Source organism: Rattus norvegicus, chromosome 1, assembly GCF_036323735.1.
Source record: "Rattus norvegicus strain BN/NHsdMcwi chromosome 1, GRCr8, whole genome shotgun sequence".
Taxonomy (NCBI): Eukaryota; Metazoa; Chordata; class Mammalia; order Rodentia; family Muridae; genus Rattus; species Rattus norvegicus.
The window spans coordinates 9705825-9730575 of record NC_086019.1 but is presented as its reverse complement, the minus strand read 5'-3'; the positions used below and the strand labels follow the sequence as shown (position 1 = coordinate 9730575).

General features: G+C 45.2%; 1 protein-coding gene across 1 annotated transcript; it reads right to left on the bottom strand.

Moving 5' to 3' along the window:
- Positions 1-9665: 9665 nt before the first annotated feature.
- Positions 9666-24455, bottom strand: Fuca2 (alpha-L-fucosidase 2). The gene is made up of 7 exons (NM_001004218.1): positions 24167-24455; positions 22254-22441; positions 18356-18695; positions 17325-17535; positions 16790-16980; positions 11212-11320; positions 9666-9939 (listed from the first exon to the last, which is right to left on the bottom strand). The coding sequence occupies exons 1-7, from the start codon at positions 24364-24366 to the stop codon at positions 9799-9801; spliced, it is 1380 nt and encodes a 459-aa protein (NP_001004218.1). The 5' UTR covers positions 24367-24455; the 3' UTR covers positions 9666-9798.
- Positions 24456-24751: the final 296 nt, after the last annotated feature.

Sequence of the window (24751 nt, the reverse complement as noted above, 5' to 3'; positions counted from 1 at the left end):
TTCTTTGCACACCTTCAGATTCTGGTCGTACCTTTTGTTTTTAGAAATAGAACCCTAATCATGTCTGTCCTTTCCTACGGTGTAAGTGTCCATTCCCCATCCAACATGAGCTCCTTTCACAACTTAATTACATTAATAAAGCCTTCACTCTTAAGATCACATTTTGGAGGTTCAGGAGATGGACATTCAGCCCACTGTAGCCACACAACTAAGCTTTGGTACACGCGCACGCACACACCACGTGGGAACAGGACTGGAGGGTGTGCCGCTCCCTGGAAACCGTTGCTTATCCTAGCCTTCGGTCAGCAGGAAACGAGCATTAGCTAATTAGTGGATTGTTTGAACGGACATTGTTGCTTCTACGTGTTTCCCCTTCCTGACATAGTAAATAGACTTATTATAGGTGCGTAAACCTGAGAAGGCCATTTATTTTGCTTGGAGATAAGGCAGGCAAATTCTTATCTACCCCTGTTTTTCACTTAACAAAAGTGACGTGAATTTTTTCCTAATTCATAGCTTTTTGAACACGCTGACCTTTTAGAGCAGCCCTGTCACTGCAGTATGGCATCCACAAGAAACTCCTAAATTTAGAACTGGAAACTCAACATCAGTGTCTATTTTGTTCAACCCGGTGATCTAGTTTGCTTTGACTTCAATATTTAGACTAAGTATAAAATCCAACTGACAGCTCTAAGGGAAAGATAAATTGTAGGACCAAAGACTGTTACCTGATGTAGTAATTAAGGACCTGATTTTTAATTGTCCTGATAATTCTTCTCTTCCATACCACAGATGATTTAATAATATGACTTAGTGATTTTGAATCCTTATCAAACTTACAGAAATAAATCTAGGACATTTCGCCCGGAAGCAAAGTAGACCCTAAGTAGATTAGAATTCCGATGGTCACGCAGGTTTGTTATGTAGTCTGGTTATTGGCAGTGCATCCTATCAGCCCCTCTGAATGCCGAGACATATTTTATAGTGTCTCTCTCTCAAAGCTCATGTGATGTCTAATTTGCATCACAAATTAAAATTGTCTAATGTCAACTAGATTGCAATTGCCAAGAGTTGTCTTCGGTCCTGAGTGCTGTAGTGAGAAGATTCCCCCTAAATGTAGGTAGCTCCATTCCATGGACTGGAATGCCAGTCTGAATAAAAATTATAAGATGGGTGGAGAACAAGCATTCATCTTTCTATTTCCTGACAATGCAGCCAGCTGCTTCATGCTTCTGCCCACATGCCTGAGGGTTCCCCATGAAGCGCTGAACCTTTTAATTGTGAGCCAAAATAGACCTTGTCTTAAGTTGCCTTCGTTAGGCATTTTGTCAAAGCAAGGCAATAAGTAATACGGAAAATGTGTACCAAGAAGCACCGTGTGTTCGTCTGCCCTCAGAACTGCTTTATAGGGGGCATGTGGTGGAGTTTGGAGTTTCCTGCTAAAGCAACACTAGATAGGGAAGGGGATGGGATAGGGGGTTTATGGACGGGGAACTGGGAAAGGGGATAACATTTGAAATGTAAATAAAAAAATTATCCAAGAAAAGAAAATCACTAGATCAAAACAAAGAAAGAAACACTAGATAACAGGCATGCACAGGTAGGGCTCAATCCAGTGGGAATCCAGAAAATGAGAATTCGAAGACAAGTATAGTGAAATCCCAACGCACAAGGCTTCAGGGGGGAATGGAGATTCTTTGGAAACAAAACAACCCTTGGCTGCTTTTCTCTTGCATCCTGAAAATGTGACTGAAGCAAGAGCAAAGAGGAACTTAAGAACCCGACTGACTCCATTTTATAGGCAGCAGCCATTATGCTGTATTGTTTAAAATAAGTTTCCATTTACTGTAAGAGCTGAGTTGCTGTTTTTCAGTCTGTTTTCCTGGAACCTGACCTGCCCCAACCCATGACCTTGACTTGTTTTTTTAGACCCTGGCCCTTCCTGACCCTCCATCTCCTTCCCTGACCCTCCTTGGCCCTTTCTGACCCTTCCTGACCCTCCTTGGCCCTTCCTGACCCTCCCTCTCCTTCCCTGACCCTCCTTGGCCCTTTCTGACCCTTCCTGACCCTCCTTGGCCCTTTCTGACCCTCCCTGACCCTCACTGACCCTCTCTAATTATATGGTGGGTTTTTTGTTGTTGGCATTTTTCTGTATTTCCTTATTGTCCCATTGTCTCTCTTCTATCAAACTGTTTTTACAACTCCTTGTGATTTTACTCCTTAACAGAAACCCACAAAATGGATTCAGGGCTGCCCTCTTTAACTGGAATTAGGAGACAGTTGCTGGCCAGCTCTTGGTGTTCTTCAATAAAATCAGGCTTGCTTCAAATATGGCCCAAAATTGTAGCAGCAATCTTACTCTCACCCGGTGGGATTAGTGTAATGAAGTATGGCAGAGAAAACTTAAGACATTTAACAGCTACTCTGTTGCTTGCCGCTCTGAGAACAGAATGGTAAAGCTTCACTGAGGTAAACAATGAGTTTAAAGCTTCAGACAAGAGGGTCTGAGGAAAGAAAGCAGCTGCAACTGTTAAGAGTTTTACAATATCAAAGAGAAACCTCTCTGTGCTGCTAACAGTAATAGTAAATTGTGTACCTATCAAGGACTCCAGCTCGTGAAAGTGTACATTTAATGGTGAAAGGTAAGACAGTAAAAGGCTTCACACAACCTCTGAGGGAAGGACTTCAGCTAGCACAGTCAGCAGAGGCCAGCACCGATGTGGCAGAAAGAAGCCTGACTACTTCTAGAGCAAGCAACGGCAGCACCCGTGTAATTTTCCAAACATGTCAAATGCGAAGGTTAGGCTGTCATGGAGGCTTGCACTTCTGAGATCTGGCAACGTATGGCAGTGCTGGATTTCTTTCAAGAAGACCCTGAAAGGGCCTTTGAAGACCATTGCTTGAGGCTATAAAAGTGAAGCCGTACTGGTAATGGAGACCCCAAGATATCAGAGACATCCACTGAGGAAAGCTACAGAGTAGACCCAGTCTAAGAGACAGCCTTACATGTGCTGAAACTTAAGGGGTAAGGCTATGCAAGGCTGTTGGAACCTGCATGGTGTTATTAAAAATCCTTTAGGATTAGATGTTCTGCTGGGTTCTGGTCTTGCTCTGATCCAGTCTTTCCTCACTGTATGCGCCAAGCACACCACTCACCACTTTTGAAGTAGGAGTGCTCTCTCTCTCTATTTGTAGGTTGGACATCTGTAACTTGGGTTTTAATTATATAACAGTTCATACTTAAACAAAATTGGGCTGGTTTGTATATGCTTGGCCCAGGGAAGCCAAATGTGTCACTGTGCGTGTGGGCTTTAAGACCCTCATCCCAGGGCTGAAGAGATGGCTCAGTGGTTAAGACCACAAGGCGGCTCACAACCATCTGTAATGAGACCCCATGCCCTGTTCTGCTGTGTCTGAAGACAGCTATAGTGTACTTATATATAATAAATAAATAAATCTTTTAAAAATAAAAAGACCGGGCTGGAGAGATGGCTCAGTGGTTAAGAGCACCCGACTATTCTTCCAGAGGTCCTGAGTTCAATTCCCAGCAACCACATGGTGGCTCACAACCATCTGTAAAGAGATCCAATGCCCTCTTCTAGTGTGTCTGAGACAGCTACAGTGTACTTATATATATAATAAATGAATAAATCTTTAAAAAAAATAAAAATAAAAAAAAAATAAAAAGACCCTCATTCTAGCTGCCTGAAAGCCAGTATTCTATTAGCAGCCTTCAGAAAAAGATTTAGAACCCTCAGCTCCTCCTGCACCATGCCTGCCCGGGTGCTGCCATGTTCCCACCTTGATGTTAAAGTACAGAACCGGGGTTGGGGATTCAGCTCAGTGGTAGAGCGCTTGCCTAGGAAGCGCAAGGCCCTGGGTTCGGTCCCCAGCTCTGAAAAAAAGAACCAAAAAAAAAAAAAAAAATTACGGAACCTGTGAGCCAGCCCCAATTAAATGTTGTCCTTATAGGAGTTGCCTTATTTACATTTCTTTTTTTTCTCCATCTTTATTAAATTGGGTATTTCTTATTTACATTTCAATTGTTATTCCCTTTCCTGGTTTCCAGGCCAACATCCCCCTAACCCTTCCCCCTCCCCTTCTTTATGGGTGTTCCCCTCCCAACCCTCCCCCCATTACCGCCCTCCCCCCAACAGTCTAGTTCACTGGGGGTTCAGTCTTGGCAGGACCAAGGGCTTCCCCTTCCACTGGTGCCCTTACTAGGCTATTCATTGCTACCTATGAGGTCAGAGTCCAGGGTCAGTCTATGTATAGTCTTTGGGTAGTGGCTTAGTCCCTGGAAGCTCTGGTTGCTTGGCATTGTTGTTCATATGGGGTCTCGAGCATCTTCAAGCTCTTTCAGTCCTTTCTCTGGTTCCTTAAACGGGGGTCCCATTCTCAGTTCAGTGGTTTGCTGCTGGCATTCGCCTATGTATTTGCCATATTCTGGCTGTGTCACCCAATTTAATAAATATGGAAAAAAGTTTAAAAATTAAAAAAAATAAATCTTACATAAACAATTAAAAAAAAAAAAGAGTTGCCTTGATCATGGTGTCTGTCCACAGCAGTAAAACCCTAAGTCAGATGTTGGTACCAGGGAGTGGGGTGTTGCTGTGAGAGAGAAGGGAAATGGAACAAGGAAAAGAGGGTAGGGTTATTTGTCCTGGGGAACAAAGGACTGCTTCTAGCGAAAGAAGAGACAGAGACAGAGATGGAGACAGATGTGGCTGGCCCATAGGCAAATTGTGGGAAACCTGTGTTAGGATGAGGTGTTCAATTTTTTTTTTTTTTTTCGGAGCTGGGGACCGAACCCAGGGCCTTGCGCTTGCTAGGCAAGCGCTCTACCACTGAGCTAAATCCCCAACCCCCAATTTTTTTTTTAAATGGAGGAAAGGGTTTATTTGACTTACACTCACATATCACAGTCTATCATTGAAGGGAATCAGGACTGGAACTCAAATAGGGCAGGAACCTAGAGGTAGGACCTGATTCAGTGGCCATGAATGAGTGATGCTTATTGGACTGTTACTGGAGGTTTCGATTGCTGGACTTCAATACTTTGATAGCTGGACCTTGGTAGTCAGCCTCAGGAGGAGGGAGTGAACAACAAGGGAGCAGATCTTGTGTAGCTTTAGGAATGCAACCCAACAGGGTTTTGTTTTGTTTTGTTTTGTTTTGTTTTGTTTTGTTTTAGCAAGGCAGAGGGAATGGGGGAGAAGGGCAAGGCCTGCCAGAGCCACATGCTTGAGTGGGCTTGAGTCCCTTCAGGAGTGGCCTTGGAGATAAAGCTATCCTTGAGTCATTTCTGCTCTATGTCAAGATTCTTGTACGTAACTTCTCACCCAGGTTCCTATAAGTCCAGTAAAACACACTGGTTCACCAAGTCAGACTTTGGGAGTATCCATCCTTTGGCCTGTCACGAGTGTAGGGTAAAGGTCCAAGCTTAAGAGATTTGAAAACCCACCAGTCCCTGGGATCAAAACCCACCAATTCCTGAACTTGAAAGTCCACCAATCCCTGTGCTTGCTCCAAGCTCAGCACTTGAAATCTCACCAATCCCTGCTCTGGAAATCTCCACCCTGGAAAATTCTACCCCCAAGAAATTCTGTATAAGCCAGATTCCTGCTTAGTTCCCTGTTGGAGCCAGCCCCTCATGTCTTTTCCAATAAACGGCTTATGTGAGGTTTCTTGTGCAGTTGACTTCATGGTATTCTTTGGCTCCTGACTGCCAGGATACCTTTAGAAGCTGCAATGCTTCCATTTTGGGAACCCTTGCCCCTCAGAGTTGCAACACTTATTCCCCGTCTGGTATTAGTAGATTTGTAGCACACATGTAGTAGAACACATTCTATCATATAATGAAGGCTGAGGGCTGGAGCATTAGGGTTAACATAATGTATTTATTTGCATGTCAAGTTATGAGGTACTGTGATGGTTAATTTTCCTTGTCAGTCTAACTGGGTTTGAACACACCTACAGGAATGCCTCTGAACATACCTGTGAGGGTATTTACAGAGAAGTTCAACTTTAGTACAAAGATTTACCCAAGATACAGGTAACACCATTCTGTGGTCTGGGTCTGCTTGGGAAGGAAGGAAGGAAAGAAAGAAAGAAGGAAAGAAGAAAGGAAGGAAGGAAGGAAGGAAGGAGGAAAGAAGAGGAAGAAGAGGAAGAGAAGAGGAGGAAGAGGAAGAGGAAGGAGGAGGAGGAAGAGGAGGAGGAGGAGAAAAGAAGGGGAGGAGGAGAAGGAGGAAGAGGAGGAGGAGAAGGAAGAAGAAGAGGAGGAAGAGGAGAAAAGAAGAGGAGGAGGAGGAGAAGGAGGAGGAGAAGGAGCAAGAGGAGGAGGAGGGAGGGGGGAGGAGGAGACAGAAAAACAAGTGTTGGTCAAACGTTCCTTTCTCTACAGCCTCATTTCAGACCCAATGTAAGGTTGGGTTGGGGATTTAGCTCAGTGGTAGAGCGCTTACCTAGCAAACGCAAGGCCCTGGGTTCGGTCCCCAGCTCGGAAGGGGGGGAAAAAAAAAAGAAAGAAAAGAAAAGAAAAAAAAAAACAGTCAGACCCAATGTAACCAATTGTCTCATGCCTCCAATGAGTGGTTCTCACCATGGTAACTCTATCCTTTGTTTTTTGTCAGGTGTTAAACAGCTGTGTCAAGATTCTTACAACACTGCTTTGGATTTTGTTTGACTTTGTTTCTTTTTAAAATTTTGTGTTTTCTCACCAACAAGGCCCATCCCACCCCACTCCTCTCACACATTTATAACAGTTGTGCACTTAGTCTTCATGCAGGTCCCCAACAGCTGGAGTGGGAGGCTGTCCCTGACTCTGTTGCCTGCTTGAGGATCCCACTCCCCTAACTGGACTGCCTTGCCTGGTCTCAGTGGGGAAAGATGTGCCTAGTCCTGCAGTGATGTGCCAGGGTTTGGAGATACCCAGAGGGTCCTCCCCCTCCTCAAAGGATATGGGATGGGGTGGGGGGACCATTTGGAGGGGGGTCCTGAGAGGAGGGGAGGGCTGTGATCAGATGCAAAGTGAATAAATAAACTAATGAAAAGAAAACAAGTAAAAAGAATTTTTGTGCGTGTTTTCTTGGTGTAGAATGTGATCATTTAAACCTATACCTAATGTATTTATAGGTTTAAGATAAATAAAAATTTAATAAAATATTGAGATTTAGGACTAACTGAAGTATTTTCCCCGTGAATATTTTGACATAGTTTTGAATAGTTGATAGTAGCAGCCAGGTGTGGTGGGGCACATCTATAATCCCTGCGACTTGAAGACTGGGGCAGTAAGATTGCTTGAGCCCCAAAATTTGAGTCTGGACAACGTCATCTCAAAAAGAACAAGTCTTGATAGTTACAAGGTCTTCAGCAATGAGTAATTTCTTAAAAGATCTCGACCTTAAAGAGAGATTTTAGGAGATATAATGAATGGTATTTTATTTTACCACTTAAAAGGTTTATTATATTTTATATTATTTATTTATTTTTGGTTTTTCAAGACAATGTCTCTCTGCGTAACCCTGTCTATCCTGGAACTTGATCTGTAGACCAGGCTGACTTGAACTCAGAGATCTGCCTGCCTCTGCCCCCTAAGCACTGGGATTAAAGGCACAAGGTAACACTGTCTGGCCATAAATAATGTTTTTAAAACAATGAATTTGAATACATAATATAACAAAAAAGATATGACCACTTAAAAATATTTGTTTTCACAAGACCCTGGGTTCGGTCCCCAGCTCCGAAAAAAAAGAAAAAAAAATATTTGTTTTGTTTGAGATGGTCTGTGTGCCTATGTAGCATGCATGCTGGCCCTGAACTTGTGATCCTCTTGCCGTAGCCCCTCTAGTGCTGGGAATAAAGATGTGCATCATCACCTCGGACCATGTTGAACACCCCTTGGGAATGATCTCTTTAACCAATTTTTCCTTAAACTTCTATCATCGTGAACACCATTTTTACCTCATTCTACAGGACCATAGTGGTCATTTGAATGAGAATGGCCCCCCACAGCCATTGTTTGAATACTTGCTTCTCATTTGATGGAAGTTTGGGGAAGATTAGGAGGCCTTGCTGGAGGAGGCCTGTCAGAAGCCTTCCCTAGTGTTTCTCTGCCTACTGCACTTGGATCCATAGGTGAGCTCTCGGCCACTGCTCCAGCCACCTACCTCTACACCCTTGCTCTGCCACCATAGACTCCAATCCTCTGTAACCACAAGCCCAGTTAAACTCTCTCTCTTAGAAGTGTCGCTTTGCTCGTGGCGTTTTTGCCACAGCAACAGAAAAGAAACTAAGACAATGATCTAAGTAGGCTTTGGTTGGGGGTAGATGTTGGGAATGAGAAAAATCCTCCATAGATTTAGGTATTTAAAACCCTGGTCTCCATATTTGGGAAGGGTTGGGTAATGCAGCCTTCTGGGGCAGGTAGGCATTGATAGATTAGTGGTTCTCAGCCTAAGGGTCGTGACCCCCCAACAAACAAATCTCTCTCCAAAACTGCAAATACATTGCAATTCATAACAGTAGCGAAATTATACATGTGAAAATAATTTTATGGTTGTGGGGGCGGAGTCATGACAACATAAGGAACTATACTAGAGGGTTGCAGCATTGGGAAGGTTGAGAACTACAGGTATAGAGTTCTCCTTAGCCAGTCTACCCTCTGCCTCGTACTGGCAGTTGAGGATGTGGTGGTCTCCGGCCGTTGTGCCTGCCTGCTGCTATGTCTCTCTACTATGGCGGACTCTCCAATAACCCCAGCACTGTAAGTCAACCTAAAACTCTCCCTCCCGTAAATGGCGTTGGCCATTGGGTTTCATGACAGGAACCGAAAAGAAGCTAATAACACCTTCCCAATTTTCAACTAGGTTTGCAACTTGAGTTTTAGCCCTTATTAAAAAATAACCCTGCCCTTCCAACCTCACACCGTGTCCCGTACCCGAATTGGAAGAATATATACTAAAATATTATAAAAGACCTAGGAGGTAACTTGTGTTTCAAAATGTCTCCAGCCAATAGGAGCTTTATAAACAAGAGGGGAGCCTTTACAATGAAAAGGGTAACTATGGACTTCCCTGGATGCCTACCTCAAATCTAATCTATTACATACTGCCTGCATTATATACAAGGATTCAATGACAGGGTGATGGGGGATATGGGAGAGACCAAACATCCTGGATGGCTTCTACAACAGGGAGTTATGCTTCCTTTCAGTCCTGGAGGGCAGAAATCCAAGATGAGGGTGTTTGAGAGACTCGGTTTCTTCTGCACTCCTCCCCCTGGCTTGTGGATGAATGTCTCCTAACGTGGCTTTCCTCTGTGCTCTTGTATCTCTACTGTCTCCTTCCCTCATAGGACAGCAGATTCTCTGGTATTAGGGATAACCCTATGACAGCCTGATCTTACCCGTCTCTCCAAGGTCTCTGTTTCTAAAAACAGCCGTGTGGGGTGTTAGGGCTTCAATATAAGACGAGGAGTTGGGAGGAAATTCAGTCCATAGCATCGCCAGTTCCTAGCTTCCCTGGAAAAAGATTTCCACCTGCCGTGAGTGACATGTGACATGGACTCAGTAGGAAGAGACTTTGGAGGAAAGCATGGTCAGACGGTGACACGAGCAATGTAGGGAAGAATTTAGGAAGAAAGAGAGGGGAAGCTGCATCGCGTAATGGCTTCAGTTTTTATATCATTTTTATATCATTTAGTCTCTTTAGTGTAACAACAACAACAACAAAAAAAGGAAACCCTGACGTTTCCTGTGGTTAGAGGCTCCTGTAGAACGCATCTGTCTGCTGCAGGTTAAGTGACATTGGTTAGTGCCAGAGTCCATCCCCATTTACAGGGCATCTGATGAACGCTTAGCCGGGGCAACTCCACCACAATGCCGCTTGGCTTTGAAGATGTCCAAGTCAGTGGCCGTCCGTGGCCCAGTAGTTCTACCTGCAATCGGAAACAGGGACAATGCGTAAATGTTCCCAAATACATCCCGGTGATGTCCACTGGCTAAGGAATTAGAGTTTCTTAAAAAGTGCTAGACAGGGCTCCACTTCTACCTTTGGCACTCGCACGCTCTCTTACACTCATTCCTGTTGTCCCTGTTACCCCTGAGACACGAACAAACGTGTGCACAGGTTGGGAAGGATGCTTGAAGACAACGCGGGAAGTAACGGGGAGCACTCTGCCCAGTTCTTACACCCAGAATAACGACTTCCTTCTGGGTAGTCACTACTGTCAAGTTTTCCAGTGATGTTTTACCCTTCAATAGTGTATGGATTTAACCAGTGGTATCGACGGCTGTTTCGCAGTCTTGGTCTTGCTCATTCTAAGAGAAGTCAAGTAAGTAGTTCTGAACATACTCTAGGGTTACTTGAACCATAACGCTTCATCACATGGAAAAAACGCAAAACAAAGCCCTGAATTTTAATCATACTAGTTAATGCCAAGCAAGACATAGATTTAAAGAAAGCAAAACAAAACAACGAAACACTGCCGCGTCCAGGTTTGGAGACTGCTTTAACACTAGATTTGAAACCCAGTTTTCTACCTGGTCAACCTCCATTGTTAGAACTAAAATGTGAAGGGGAGTCACAAGAGAGTCACAGGATATTTCATTCCAAACACATCAACTTCTAGAAAAGGGCCCAAGATACATTGCAGGGCACTCCACTGGGTCTGATGACAGCCTTTAATAATCACAAAAGAATGACAACATCTTTCTTTGATTTGACATGTTCTTGGTGTGATGTTGGAGAAGTGCGATGGTTTGAATATGCTTGACCCAGAGATGGCAATATTAGAGGTGTGGCCTTGTTGGAGTAGGTGTGTCACTGTGGGTGTGGGCTTTAAGACCCTCATCCTAGCTGCCTAGAAGTCAGTCTTCTCCTGGCAGCCTTCAGATGAAGATGTAGAACTCTCAGCTCCTCCTGCACGATGCCCGCCTGGACATTGCCAGGCTCCTGCCTTGATGATAATGGACTGAACCTCTGAACCTGTAAGCCAGCCCCAATTAAATGTTGTCCTTATAAGGGTTGCCTTGGTCATGGTGTCTGTTCACAGCAGGAAAACTCTAACTAAGACAGGGAGGCCATTAAGGTTCCTTTCACATGAGGTTCACGTGAAAGTTTCCCCTAGAAGCTAAAGCAAGCTATGTTCTCCCCAACGTGGTTTACCCTCACCAACTAAAGGAAGAGTCATGATAAAATTCATTCTTACCTCTGTTTCCCCCAGACTACCTATGGGTTGTCCAAGAAACAGCTTTCCAGAGATGGGCCATTTCAGAAAAATAGCATAGACTAATTTCTTCTCAGGTTTAGATGTGTACCTGGTTAGAAAAAACAGACAAAAAGACCCTGCCATTGTATCAAGTTACATCCCATGTCTGTCCGTATTTCTGGTTCATGTCTGCAATTGTTTGACAGATACTTGACAATGTCACCACTAGTAAAAAAAATAAATAAAAGGCCCACTTTCCTCCCATATGGTATGAAAAGTCCCTCCCTTTTCCAAACCTCCAATATTAAAAGCAGGTTGGTTTTTGCTCTGTCTTGTGTCAGTCTTAATCTGTAGCTGGGACAAGCCTTGAACTCAAGACAGTCCTGGTGCCTTAGTTCCCTCAATGCTGGCATCACAGGAGTGTTGCCATACCTGCTTGAGAGGAAGTTTGGCGGGTGAGAGGATCGGTGAGCTAATGTCTCTCTTCGAACTGCTCATGTGGAGCTGAGAACAGAGCGTAGAAATAAGCTAACGGGAGCTAGCTAGGCTTCCACCTGCGGATATAGTGTTCTCACTATTAGAGATGCAGCAGAAAGCCAAACACGGTGCTTGGTTTTTACGTGCCTCAGGCTAGAACGGAAAATCACGCAAATAAAATATAAGTCTTGAATCACAATGTGAAAGAAAACATAAAATTGTAACAAATGGTTGTTTTTGTCCTTTTTTAAAGATTGGGACATCAGACAGCTTCTATACCAAGACAACCATGTTTAACCCAAGAGTCACAGCACAAGAGAGAACAGTGGAAACCATAAGGGGACACAGGGACAACCATTCATTGTTCTCCCAATTTCTCAACGATACTTACAGAAATCTAGAACAGTCCTCAGTGTTGTAAGGCTACAGATACAGCCTCAGACAGTCCCTGATCTCGCTTGCCCACATCCCAGTGGGATAAACAAGGATGATGAAAGGAAGGTATGTGTGGCACTGAGCGTTAAACACATAGCTCCAATCCCAGCACTCACACAGATCTCTGAGATTTCCAGGCTACCTGGGAATCCATAGAGAAAAACATGCAGAAGAACGAGGCCTACTAAGGTCAGAAAGGCTAGGCCTGGGGCAGAACACCGATCAGAATGGGGAGGGACGATCTCTCTGAGAAGACAGCCATAAAACCCACAAACCAGGATGCTCCATGAGAACATGTCGGAAAGACTTCCGGGTACGAAAGCATGGAGGATTAGTGTGCTTGGCCTGCACAGCAACAGGGGAGTCGGGGAGCAGGGAAAGGGAGAGCCAAGGAGATCAGAACAAGCAAGGACCAGATTTCCTAAGGCCAAGGAGACCTCTGCAAGGCCTCACTTCTCCCTCGAGACTGGAGGCCTTGGAAGAATTTGTGTACAGGAGTGCTCTAAGCCAGGAACGATGTCAGCCTGGGTTACGTCATGACATATTGAAAACACAAATAAATCACTAGTTTTCTTGATTGCTCTCCTGAGACTATATAAAAAGAACAGGAGTAAAGGGCTAGAAGCTGGCTCAGTCGGTAAAGGGCTTGCCTCACGATCCTGAGGGTCTGTGTTTCAAAATCTGAACACAGTGGTACACCTCTAATCTTAGAATGCAACATGAATCCCTGGAAGCTCATGGGCCAGGTACCTGGACCTATGGGGTGAACCGCTAGGCTTCACTATAATAAGAGAAGCTGGTTCAAGCAGAAGGTGGAAGGTGTCTGAAGACTGACCCCAAGGTTGCCCCTCTGATGGACTCACGTATGATGGGCATATGTGTATATTGTACTGGCAAGAATGTTCAGATTTCCCACATCCCATTAGGAAAGGAGTAAAAATAGAACACAAAGCACAGGCCAGAAATGGGGTTAGCCGAGTAAGGTACTGAAGTAATCCAGGGGTGAGACAATGGAAAGCCACCACAGAGAAGGTGAGGTGGCCAGAGTCTATATACATTTCAGAAGCCGAAACAATAGACCTGATGATGAACTGATTGTTGTGTGAATGGTTTGAGTGAAAATGGCTCCTAGGCTCAAAGGGCACCATTAGGAGATGTGGCCTTGTTGGAGTAGGTGTGGCTTTGTTGGAGTAGGTGTGGCTTATTGGAGTGGGTGTGGCTTGTTAGGGTAGGTGTGGCCTTGTTGGAGTAAGTGTAGCTTGCTAGAGTGGGTGTGGTTTGTTGGAGTAGGTGTGGCTTGTTGGGGGTAGGTGTGGCCTTGCTGGAGTAGGTGTGGCTTGTTGGAGTGGGTGTGGTTTGTTCGAGTAGGTGTGGCTTGTTGGAGTGGGTGTGGCTTGTTGGAGGAACTAAGACAGAGGTTGGATTTGCTAGATAGACTGGACCATGCTTCTGTTCGGATTCGGAATGCGGACTTTGGAACTTTGCATTAGAAAAGCAGCTGAACACTTTAGGTGGGGCTTAATGGGCCATACTGGTAGGAACAGGAAGACAGAGGTGTTGGGGGTGATGTGAACTGTAGGGGCCTGGCTCACAAGGTTTCAGGGAAGAATTTGTGTTTATGGCCTAGAGACTTTCATATCATATTTTGGTGGAAAATATGGCTGCTTTCTCCCCTCCTCCAAAACTCTGACTGAGGCTAAACTGAAGAGTTGCGGATTAGCAGTTTTGGGAAAAGGGATTTCAGAACAGCCTAGCTCTGCCTGTGTTATGGGTTGCTAGTGGCCACATTTATGCAGATCTGTAACGAAAGGGAGCAGGAGAGCGAAGAAAAATACAAAATGTATAGTTTGAGGAAAAGGGCACCAGGAAGTTTATTGGAGCTAAATGCTTTGCTCTAGGAGATAAAAAGATCAAAGAAAAGCCTCAAGCTAAATAAAATAAAAAGGGAGTGGTGACCTCAGGGCAAGACTGCACCCAGCTAAGCTTCCAACTTGTAAAAAGGAATTTTAAAAAAGCTCAGGACTGTGCATGGTGGCCTGTGCCTTTAACCCCAGGACTGAGGAGGCAGAAGCAGGTGGATTTCAGAGTTCATGTTCAGCCTAGTCTACAGAGTGAGTTCTAGGACAGCTTAGGCAGTGAAGGAAACCATCAAAGAACAGAAAGCTGGTGAAGGTGTAATTGAACAAGGGGGCCATGGTCTGGCCTCAGCCAGCAGCAGAACTGGGGGTGGGCTTTGAGGTTTCAAATGCTCAAGCCAGGCCCAGAGTCTCTTTCTCCCTGCTGCCTGCCAAGCCAGATGTAGAACTCTCAGCTATGGCACCATGTCCGCTTGCAGGTCACCTTGTCTCCCACCATGATGATAATGGACTAAACCTCTCAACTGTGAGCCAGCCCCAGTTAAATGCTTGCCTTTGTAAGAGTTGCTGTGGCCACGGTGTCTCTTCACAGCAGTGGAAACCCTAACTAAGACAGCCATGAAGTTAGAAGGCAGGTTAAAACCACCGAATGTCAAGTGGAGGATTAAGCTAGACACTTGAAGATAAGAGGCTGGAAAGATCAGATACAGGCTAACGAGGAACAGCCAAAGAGTCTGATCGTCTGAGGCAAGCAATGCCAGAGGGTTCGGAAAACAAGAAACCTGGCACTCGGACTACTGGGGCTGCAAGAGAAAAGCCACAGTGGGTCTTGAACATGGCAATTTCCGGAGAGGTAGGGTGGAAACCCAAACCTAGTGAGTTCAAGAGATAAAGAATGGAGCTCCAGCTAGAAGCAACAGTCAGAAATTGTTCTGCAAGGTATTTTATTTTGAGTAAAAGGAGAAAACGGAAAGGTGGGTGGCAATGAGATAAAATAAATAACGTGCCTCTGTGCGGGTGGGAAAGGGCCTAAGAAAGAAGGGGACTGGAGAGGAGGTGTGGAATCAGAAAGCTGTGCCACCTCCTTGCCTGGAGGATTTGGGATGTGAGGGAGAAAACAAGAGGCTGGGCTTAAAGCCAACGGTGAGCTAATTTGACATTGTGCCTATGTGACTGCAGGGGTAGTCACTTAGCAGGGCCTCAGAAAGATATAGCTGGATTTAACCAACGGTAATCTTCTGTGAGTAGCATAAGAATGGGAAGGAGTAAGGAGACACATAAGGAATTAACTGTAGTCACAGATCACCACACCCCGTTAATCAAGCCCCCAACCTCCCCGCCCCCTTGCTCCTGTCTCTATGACTTTGACTACTCTAGGTACCTCATGAATAATATTTGTCCCCTTTTGCGACTGTGTCATTTCACTTCACACAAATTCCTGAAAATTTCATCTGTGTTGTAGCATTTCTTTCCTATTGAGGTTTGACCTGTTGCTATGTCCCATAATGCTAAATGCTGCCCACCCCCAGACCTGGTTGCCTCAGGAACAAGGAGATAGGTTGTCAGCCTATAGCTGAGCAGAAGAGAAGTAGTTGGGTTTCTATTCCCTGGGGCTGGGGGTCTGAGAAGGAAACACGTGGAGGGCAGAAAAGGAGGAGAGGAGAGACGCCATAGGGCGAGAGATCATGAGAACTAGTCACGAAGGCTGGTCGGTTAGAGCAAGAGTGGCCCAGACAGAACATGGCAAGTTATATCTTCGGGTTCTCAATAGGGAAGTAGACACAATAGCATAGAGGGTAGGTATCTGCCCAGATCTAGTGCTTTAAGGGTTTATTATAAATATAAAGGTTTTGTGTCCATTATCTGGGATCTAAATGATTAGATGTGGGGTAGAAACCCCACATTAATTTTAACGACAGCACCTTCCTTCCCAGAGCTGAATAATGTGTGTAGCGGGCATGTACCCCTTTAGGTTAACTGTCTGTGAGTGGACTCCATTCCTCTCACACTTTAAGTGTCTGGGGATATAGTTCTTCTGGTCTCATTCCTCTGCCTATATCCTCGGAGGTGGAATTGCTGGGTAGCGGAGTGATTCTGTTTCAATGTTTTGAGGGACTGACGTACTGCCCCGCCCCAGCTGCTGGGGTTGCAAGTTCTCAGGACCCTGGAGTGTATCAGTTGCCCTTTCTAAAAGGGTAGCTATTCTAGGTAGGGTAGGATGTGAGACGATGTCTGGCTGTGGTTTTTACTTGCATTTCACCTGCACTTCCTCAACGTGACGTTAAGTATCATTTCCGGTGTCCCTCCACCATCCCGCCAGTCTTTCCATCACAGCTTGCGTCTCTGCAGGAGCAGGCAATACTTTTATTTTACCATTCTCTCAGGGTCCTCTACTGGCTAACTTTAACTTACTGTTTACGCTGCCCTTGGGGATCTCTGGCTTGCCGATTTGGTGGGATATAGTATCGCCAAAACCAGGAAATTGACTAGCGACAGAACACTAGTCTTCTACGTTAACTACTTGGTAATTTTCAGTTGTCTAAACACCTTTCAATTTTCTAACAGGCAACTTAGCTAAAAAGTGCCCATGACTAGGGGATGTCTAGGCATTAGTAAGCAGGATTTGATGAACGTTTTGTTCAATAGCACGCTAATTCTCATTCCTTCTCTCCGTGTTTGAGTCAGGTGGGAGCGTGTGCGGTCACGCAGCAGTAATCCAGTCTTGCTTTTTATCCTGCTCTCTCTATAGGTCGCTCAGATATTGAGTGCTTACTTCTGTCAAGCAGTACTTGTTAAGCGGGAAAACTTACCACACGTCAGGAGTGACGGTGTCGTTCTGAGACCTCCAAGTATGTGTTTCATAAATAGCTTCCCCGTTGACTTTCAGCCAGGTTCCCATTTGCCTTAAGCGCTCCTCAAAAATTACAGGAATGATGCCATCTAGTGTGGGGCCAATATTCATCAGGAGATTTCCTCCACATGAGACCGTTTCCACAAGTTGCTAAAAAGAGAGAGAGAGAGAGCGCGCAAACGTAGTTGGAAATAGAGAAATATTAAGAATAAATAGTTTTGAAATAGAAAAAAATTAAACATATACAAATACATACATATATACAAAAATACATATATATACAAAAATACATATATACACATACATACATATATATACATACATAAATGCATATATATATACACACATATATATAATTTCATAGGGAAAAAACCCCACAGAGGATAATGTCCCAAGCTTGTGGCACTACACAATCCCAATTGTAAGGAAAAAAATCCTGTACCCCCTCATTATAAGAACTTTCCAGAACAGCCCCACAACATATTTCACTGTACCTTCACCAATTCTTCAATGGTAAGATAGTCACCGATTTCAGCCTCCCGTCTGTAGCCCCAGGAGAACTTGTCTATTGTCATGCAGTTCTCCCACTTGTGTGGCAAGAGATGTCCGGGATTATAACGGTCACTGCAAGTATAGTAACCACCGTGTTTGCAGATAGAGCCAGCTCCCCAGCGATCATTGGTGACTACTGTGTCCCGAACTGGGCTGAAATGAAAAGGGCAAGAGAAAGCATCCTTGAAACAGAGGGCAACGTCACCACAAACAGATCCACCCACTCCCCGCCTCCGTCAGAAATGGCGGTAAGAAAGCAGAAAGCCTCCCGTTTCTAAAGCCCAATAGATCTGAGAGGGCTGGAGAACTCACATTCCAGTTTCTAGGCCTGGGGCAAATTCCTCAACCTCTTTGAGGACTGAATTCCTTCGCTGTTGTTTCAGTGAGGATAACTGGTGTAAAACCCAGAGTCCAGCTGTGACAGCATGGCATGTGTGAGAACACTGGACAGTTACTGCTGGTTTCCACACTCACGTGGCGAATGGTAGCCTAACCTGAATTTAAACTCAAGACAAGTCCCATTCCGCCCCCTGACCCCCCAGTCCTCACCACCAAGGACTAAATAGCCTTATAGGTCCTCATCCGATGATTGGTGCCTCCTACTAGAAAAATCTCTGAAAAAAATTGAGGGTTGACGTCACGTAAAATACACTCCCCAATTTCTTAGGTCTGGTGGATCAAGTAGAAAGAACGGGACTCCATATACAGGGGCAGTTTTGACTCACAACTTAAAGCAGAGGGTCCCAGTCACGTCTTGATCTTGGTATTCTTAAATTGATTAGGAAATCAGTCTGGCAGTATCTGACATATTTCTGATCGTTTTTTTACTAACTACTGACCAAGCTAATAAGCACGGCTTGTAAGGATTTGGTCCTTCCACAGCATAAACGATCATTAAACCACAGGAAGGTAAACGCTTCTATACACAGTCGGAGTGTTCAAGACGCGTACAGGTGCTCGAAAGTGTGCAGACCTTTCGTTATAGAGCCAGGCCAAGAAGTCAGTACTATTCCAGTAGTGATCTGGCGCTCCCCCATCTCCGTCTGACCACAGAACTTCCGGCTGGTACTTGGTCACCAACTCATAGAGCTCAGGCAACGTCTTAGCAACGGGAAACCGCTGCTTCTGGAACGCGCTGGATTGATCCTCCAGAAAGAGTGGGTGGAACCATTCAAAAAGAGAATAGTACAGACCAAAGTGCAAGTCAGTCCTGTTCCTCACAGCCACCTCAAGCTCCTTGACGATGTCCCTCTTCGGCCCCTCATCGACCGCGTTCCAATTCCAAGAATGGGCCGAACCCCACAGAGTGAATCCTGGGAAAGGACAGCAGACAGCCCTCGGAAGCGTTAACGCCTTGACGCTGATAAATTTGAAGCCATGAGAACACCAAAACAATTCAAAGCAAACCCACAATTCACTGCTTCCCCCGGACAACCGTTTCTTGGCCCACTTTTCCATTCTGTCTTGTACTCGTTTGGGCAAGCAAACGGGAATATAAGTAACGCGAGATTGGGGGTAAGCGCTGCACACACCGTCTCCAGGTACAGAAGCGGAGGCTCTTGGGGAGCAGCGTAGTGTTCCGGCGTCTGCAATGTTTCTGGCTATACCCATCAGCCGATTGTTAGCCTAGCGTCTAAAAACGAAATATCCGATCAACGACAGTCATTGGTAAGAGGAGGACACCTTCCACATCTATCACACCGAGTGATGATCTCTGCTATTTGGGACAAAGACCTAAGGTGTATAGTCTGTGGGGTTCGTATTTTTAATAAATAAATATAACATTTATTTATTATATTTATATGAGTACATTGTAGCTGTTTTCAGACACACCAGAAGGAGGGCATCAGACACCATTACAGATGGTTATGAGCCACCATGTGGTTGCTGGGATTTGAACTCAGGACCTCTGGGGGAGCAGTCAGTGCTCTTAACCGCTGAGCCATCTCTCCAGCCCAGTGTCTTCTGATTCAATGGGTAAAGGTCTACCTCTTGGATGGGTTTCGTTACAATGTGAGTCTCAGAATACTCACAAGGACAGGAAGTAAATCTCTGTGGCATGATAATTAATTTAAACAGAGGGAAAGAAGATGTGCTATTTCCCATTAGTTCTGTACTTTTTAGTGATTTCAATATGCTTGGCCCACGGGAAGTGCATTATAAGAGGAGTGGCTTTGTTGGAATAGGTGTGGCCTTGATGGAGGAAGGGCATCGCTGTGGGGGTGAGCTTTGAGGTCTCCTAAGCCAAGCACCACACAGTGTGGAATCAGAACCCCCCTCCCCCTGGCTGCCTGCAGAAGAGAGTCTCCTTCTGGCTGCCTTCAAAACAAGATGTAGAACTCTCCACTCCTCTAGCACCATATCCACCTGCACGCTGCCATGTGTCCTGCTATGATGATAATGGACTGAACCTCTGAAACTGTAAGCCAGCCTTGATTATATGTTTTACTTTTTAAGAATTGTCTTGGTCATGGTGTCTCTTTGCAGCAGGGAAATCCTAAGGAAGGCACCCATCTTACCCTAAAGCCATAAACGTGGATTTTATTCTTTAAAGTCCCCCGATAATGACTAAAAAGGTAAAGAAAGTAACACACAACATTACCCAAGCACTTTGAAATAATTTATATTTTAACAGGACTTGGCTCTCCCTTCTATAGAACCCTTCTATAGGTTGCTCACCATTCTATATAAAATGTTAGAAGAGATATATAAACTGAGATGCTGGAGAAATAATTATAAAATCTACAGAAATTTCAGCTCGTGCCTTGGGCCATTAAGAACTCTGTTACCATTTCATTCGTCTTTAAACACCTTGAAGGGCAGATGCTTGCCAGACACTATAGCTGCTCACTTTACTCTCGTGTTAGGACAAGCCTGAGGACTAACCCACTCTTTAAATTCATTGCGGAGAGGTCCCTCGAATGCTTCCCACTTTCTCTAAGGATGCCTGCGGGAAGCTTGAAGGCAGTGTGAACATTTAAGACCTGCCTCTGCCTCGAAATCGTTCAACCCAAGAGGGCAGCATGGCCACTGCTTGGTTCTTTATCTCAGTACATCACCCACAGTGAGCACACAGTGATTCTCCCCCTAGCTGCAGCCAGCAGAACATTTTCTGAAAGTTCTGAAAGGAGTGCAAACATTTGGCAGCACGGTTCGGTTCCTTAAACAGGAACACAGACCAAAGCAATGGTTCTCAACCTGTGGGTCAAGACCCTCTCATGGGTGTTGCTGGCCAGGTGTCCTGCGAATCAGACATTTACATTACGATTCATAACAGTGGCAAACTTACAGTTATGAAGTAACAGCGAAAATAATGTTATGGTTGTAGGTCAGCACAACATGAGGAAGTGTATTACAGGGTCACAGCATTAGGAAGGGCAGAAACCACTGGTCTAAAGGTTTTGGGGCTTTCCTTTTTCAAGAACTCACTTTGTGTCAGAGAGGTTGGGAAAGTTCCTAGACAGCAGGGATCGGCATGTTCCCGTCAGGAGAAACATTTAGAAGAGGAAATCGTGCAGCTATCAGATTGTGGCCAACAGGGAAAATATTTAAGGTAATTACAGATTTTTGGTTTGAGCTCATCTCTCCTGCCTCCTTCCCACCCCTGAAGAATATAAAGCAGCTTTTGAAGATAAAGAAGACCATGCAAAGGAAACTACGCAGTACATTAACACTAATTGGAGATAACATTAGCCAGGACTTCCCTGGACTTCTCTGGTGGATTCTTTGCATGGTCTTGTGGACACTGGGCGGTTATAGCAGAACATCTTATTCATGCGAGATTTGTGTGCTCCCTTAAATTCTTTTGTTTGTTTCTGGGCACTATTATAAATCTCTAACTCTTTCTCCTAGAGGCCTGTCTTCTTTCATCGGTAGCAACTCACCCACGACTTGCATATCTAAAAGTTACCCACAAAGCACAGCCAGCTGTATGAGTCAAGCATAAGGAAGGCAGCGTAAGTGTCATGGTGTTTTCCAAGAATGCATTGAAGAATAGAAAGAGAGACTGGCAGTGGTGACACACGCCTTTAATCCCAGTACTCAGGAGGCAGAAGAAGGTGAAACTCCAAGTTCATGGCCAGCCTGGTCTACAGAGTGAATTCTAGGACAGCCAGGGAGGGCTACATAGAGAAACCCTGTCTCAAAACAACAACAACAACAACAACACAGAAAGAAAGAACAGAAATGGAAGTATAACTGTATATAATATATACATATATATACTAAGTATACTCATTCTCTTCAATCAGCTTTAAATAAATCTATTTATTTATTTAAATGATGTCTAAGTTAGGGTTTCGTTGCCACGAAGAGACGCTATGACCAAGACAAGTCTTATAACGAAAACGTTTCATTAGGGCTGCCTTACAGTCTCAGAGGTTCAGTCCATTATCATCATGGCAGGAAGCATGGCAGCCTGTAGGCAGACATAGTGCTGGAGGAGTCCAGAGTTCTACATCAGGATCCAAAGGCAGCCAGAAGGGGACTCCTCTGCACTGGGTAGAGCCTGAGCATAGGACCTCAAAGCCCCATCCCCCACAGGGATATACTTTCTTCAGAAAGGCCACATCACCTAACAGTGCCGCTTTCCATGGGCTAAGCATATTCGAACCACCATAAGTGGTTAAACGTGTACCTAAAAACTGTCTATCTTTCCTCTCATTCTGTGGTACTGGCTGTCTGGATCCATAATGCTTTCCGACTAAAGTGGAACTCGTGGTCCTTAAAGTGGAAGCAATTGTCAATCTCCACCTGTGGTTATTCTAAAAAGCCTGGTTTGACGGGGTGATCTTGCTTTAATGCTTCCACCCAAAAGAACGACCCTACATTTCCTAGCCATTGTCAGTGTATGTCTTAGGTGCCCTACTTACCTTCATGATGTTTGGAAGTTAAGACCACATATTTGGCACCAGAGGCCTGGAGAAGATCTGCCCATTGGTTTGCGTTAAAATACTTGGCTGTAAATAACACTCCAAAATCTTCATACTTAAAGCCAGGGGGATAATTATTGTCCATAAAGTCCACAAACTTGGGTCTCCTTTCCTTTTGCCAATACCACCTACGGCAGAAAAAGAAAGAGCACGTGACCACATAAACATAAATGCTTGAAGTAATTCCTGGGCTCACCCAGTACGTGCCCCCAGCCCGGTATGCAGATTGTGGCCAGATTCTCTCTCCTCTATCAGTGTGGCTTTGCACCAAGGACAGCTTATGCAAACAGAAAAGCTGGCCATATTCTCTCCTTTTTCCTTTGTGAGGTCCTCCTGTAACCCGGCCACTGGTTCTCCCAATTCCTCCCTTTAAGACATGGTAACACCTTTGCCTTCACACATTAGCTCACCGTGGAAATTAAGGAGCTAAGATTTCAAGACAAGACAGCACGCTTAAAACCTAACACACATCCGTCCTATTTGTTAACGAAGAAAACCTCTGGGTGGATAGGGGGAAACATTTCCATGGGCTGAGCAAATTCGGCAGTGAGCACTGCCTTTGCCCGCCTGATGTAAAGACCTCACAGGCAGCAAGGGCCATGTCCTCTATCTGACCCAAAGTCACATGCATACTTCAGAAGCATCAATCACCGCAACCCATGCTGGCTGGTGAATCGGACAGATTCTGGGATCTCCTAATGAAGGGAGAAGCTGGCTTTTGGTTAGGAAGAAGTTGAAGATGAAACAAGTTCATGTTGCCTGTCCACCATCATGTGACCATGAAGATAACGTGGGGTAATACACCTCTCTCATTGTCCCTTTTGTTTGCTTTGAGGTTTTGATGCTTTAGTAATATGCAAGGACCTTAACTTCATAGCTGAACCGGGAAACATTTATTTTAAAATTTCTTATTTTATTTTTAATTACATTTGTGTTTGTGTGTAGGTGTGTGCATGTGAGGGAGGAGTCTAGAAGCACGAACTTCCCCTGGAACCAGAATTACACATGGTTGTGAACCTCCCATGTGAACCTCCCAGTGGGGATGGGTGTTATGAGTCAGACTAGGGTCCTCTACAAGACCAGTGTCTTAAAAGTTTTACTGCTGTGAACAGACATCGTGACCAAGGCATGATACTATAAAGATATCATTTAACTGGGGCTGGCTCACAGGTTCAGAGGTTCAGTCCATTATCATCAAGGCGGGAACATGGCAGCATCCAGACAGGCATGGTGCTGGAGGGGATAAGAGTTCTACATCTTCATCTGAAGGCTGCTAGGAGAAGACTGGCTTCCAGGCAGCTTTGAGGGTCTTAAAACCAATACCCACAGTGACACACCTACTCCAACAAGACCACACCTTCTAATAGTGCCACTCCCTGGGCCTAGCTTATACAAACCATCACAAGAAGCACCAGCCCTTAACCAGTGAGGAATTTCACCAGTCCCTTTGAACTGGCACTCCCTTAAACACACAGGTGTTGCCTTTGAGTACACCCAGTAGGGAGGCCCACTGCAGAGTGCCTAAGAACTCCCATGAACACTCTGTATATTTGGTGTTGATTGGGAGGACACACTCAATCAAGAAACACTGTATTCAACATCTGGAAGTGCAAACCGATCCTTGACCAAAACAGTGACAAGCAGGGAGCACTCCTGCCAAGTGGGCTGGCTACTGCCGACTGCCACTGCATGGGCTACACAAAGCCCTGTGTGTGTGTGTGTGTGTGTGTGTGTGTGTGTGTTGGGCGAAGGTATGCAGGCTACACAAAGCCCTGTGTGTGTGTGTGTGTGTGTGTGTGTGTGTGTGTGTGTGTGTGTGTGTGTGTGTGTGTTGGGTGAAGGTATGCACTTACCAGAACCATTCACTACCAAAGCTGGGCACGGAAAACACTCCCCAGTGGATGAAGATGCCGAACTTGGCCTGGTCGAACCAGGCTGGCAGCGGGCGTCTGTCCAGAGACTCCCACGTGGGGTCATAGCTAAGGGCTGTCACGGCCCGGTACCGGGTTGCCAGCAGCAGTAGCGGCAGAAACATCAGGAGCCCCAGGCGCATGCGCGCCAGCCTGGGGTCCTCCGGGGAACCGCAAGTCACTGGGAAAGCCGGGGACCTTTTCTGTCAGCCGCAGAGGCTGCCTAGCGCTGTCCTTCCGTCTTTTGCTAAGTGTGCTCAGCTCCTGTCACCTGACCAAGACCTGCTTGGTCAGATGACCGCCGCTGTTCGGAGTAGGAGTGGCTGGGAGCTCTAAGGAGCTCGGATTGCCTAAGGACCCCAAGAACGCTGCATTACTCAGGTGTACAACCACAGAACTCAGTTACTTCGCAGACTCGGCATTTTAAAAGCCCTTGGTTCTGTTTCTGTAGATCTGATCTACTTACCCAAGATGTCCCTTTTGTCTGCTGTGAGACAAAAACCTAAGGATGATCTTTGACTAATACCT

Coding starts and splice junctions, on each gene's coding strand:
- Fuca2 (NM_001004218.1), bottom strand. CDS start 24,366: ATGCGCCTGGGGCTCCTGATGTTTCTGCCGCTACTGCTGCTGGCAACC. Junction 22,442..24,166: donor TTTGGTAGTGAATGGTTCTG/GTAAGTGCATAC, acceptor TTTCTGCCGTAG/GTGGTATTGGCAAAAGGAAA. Junction 18,696..22,253: donor AACTTCCAAACATCATGAAG/GTAAGTAGGGCA, acceptor GTCCTTTCCCAG/GATTCACTCTGTGGGGTTCG.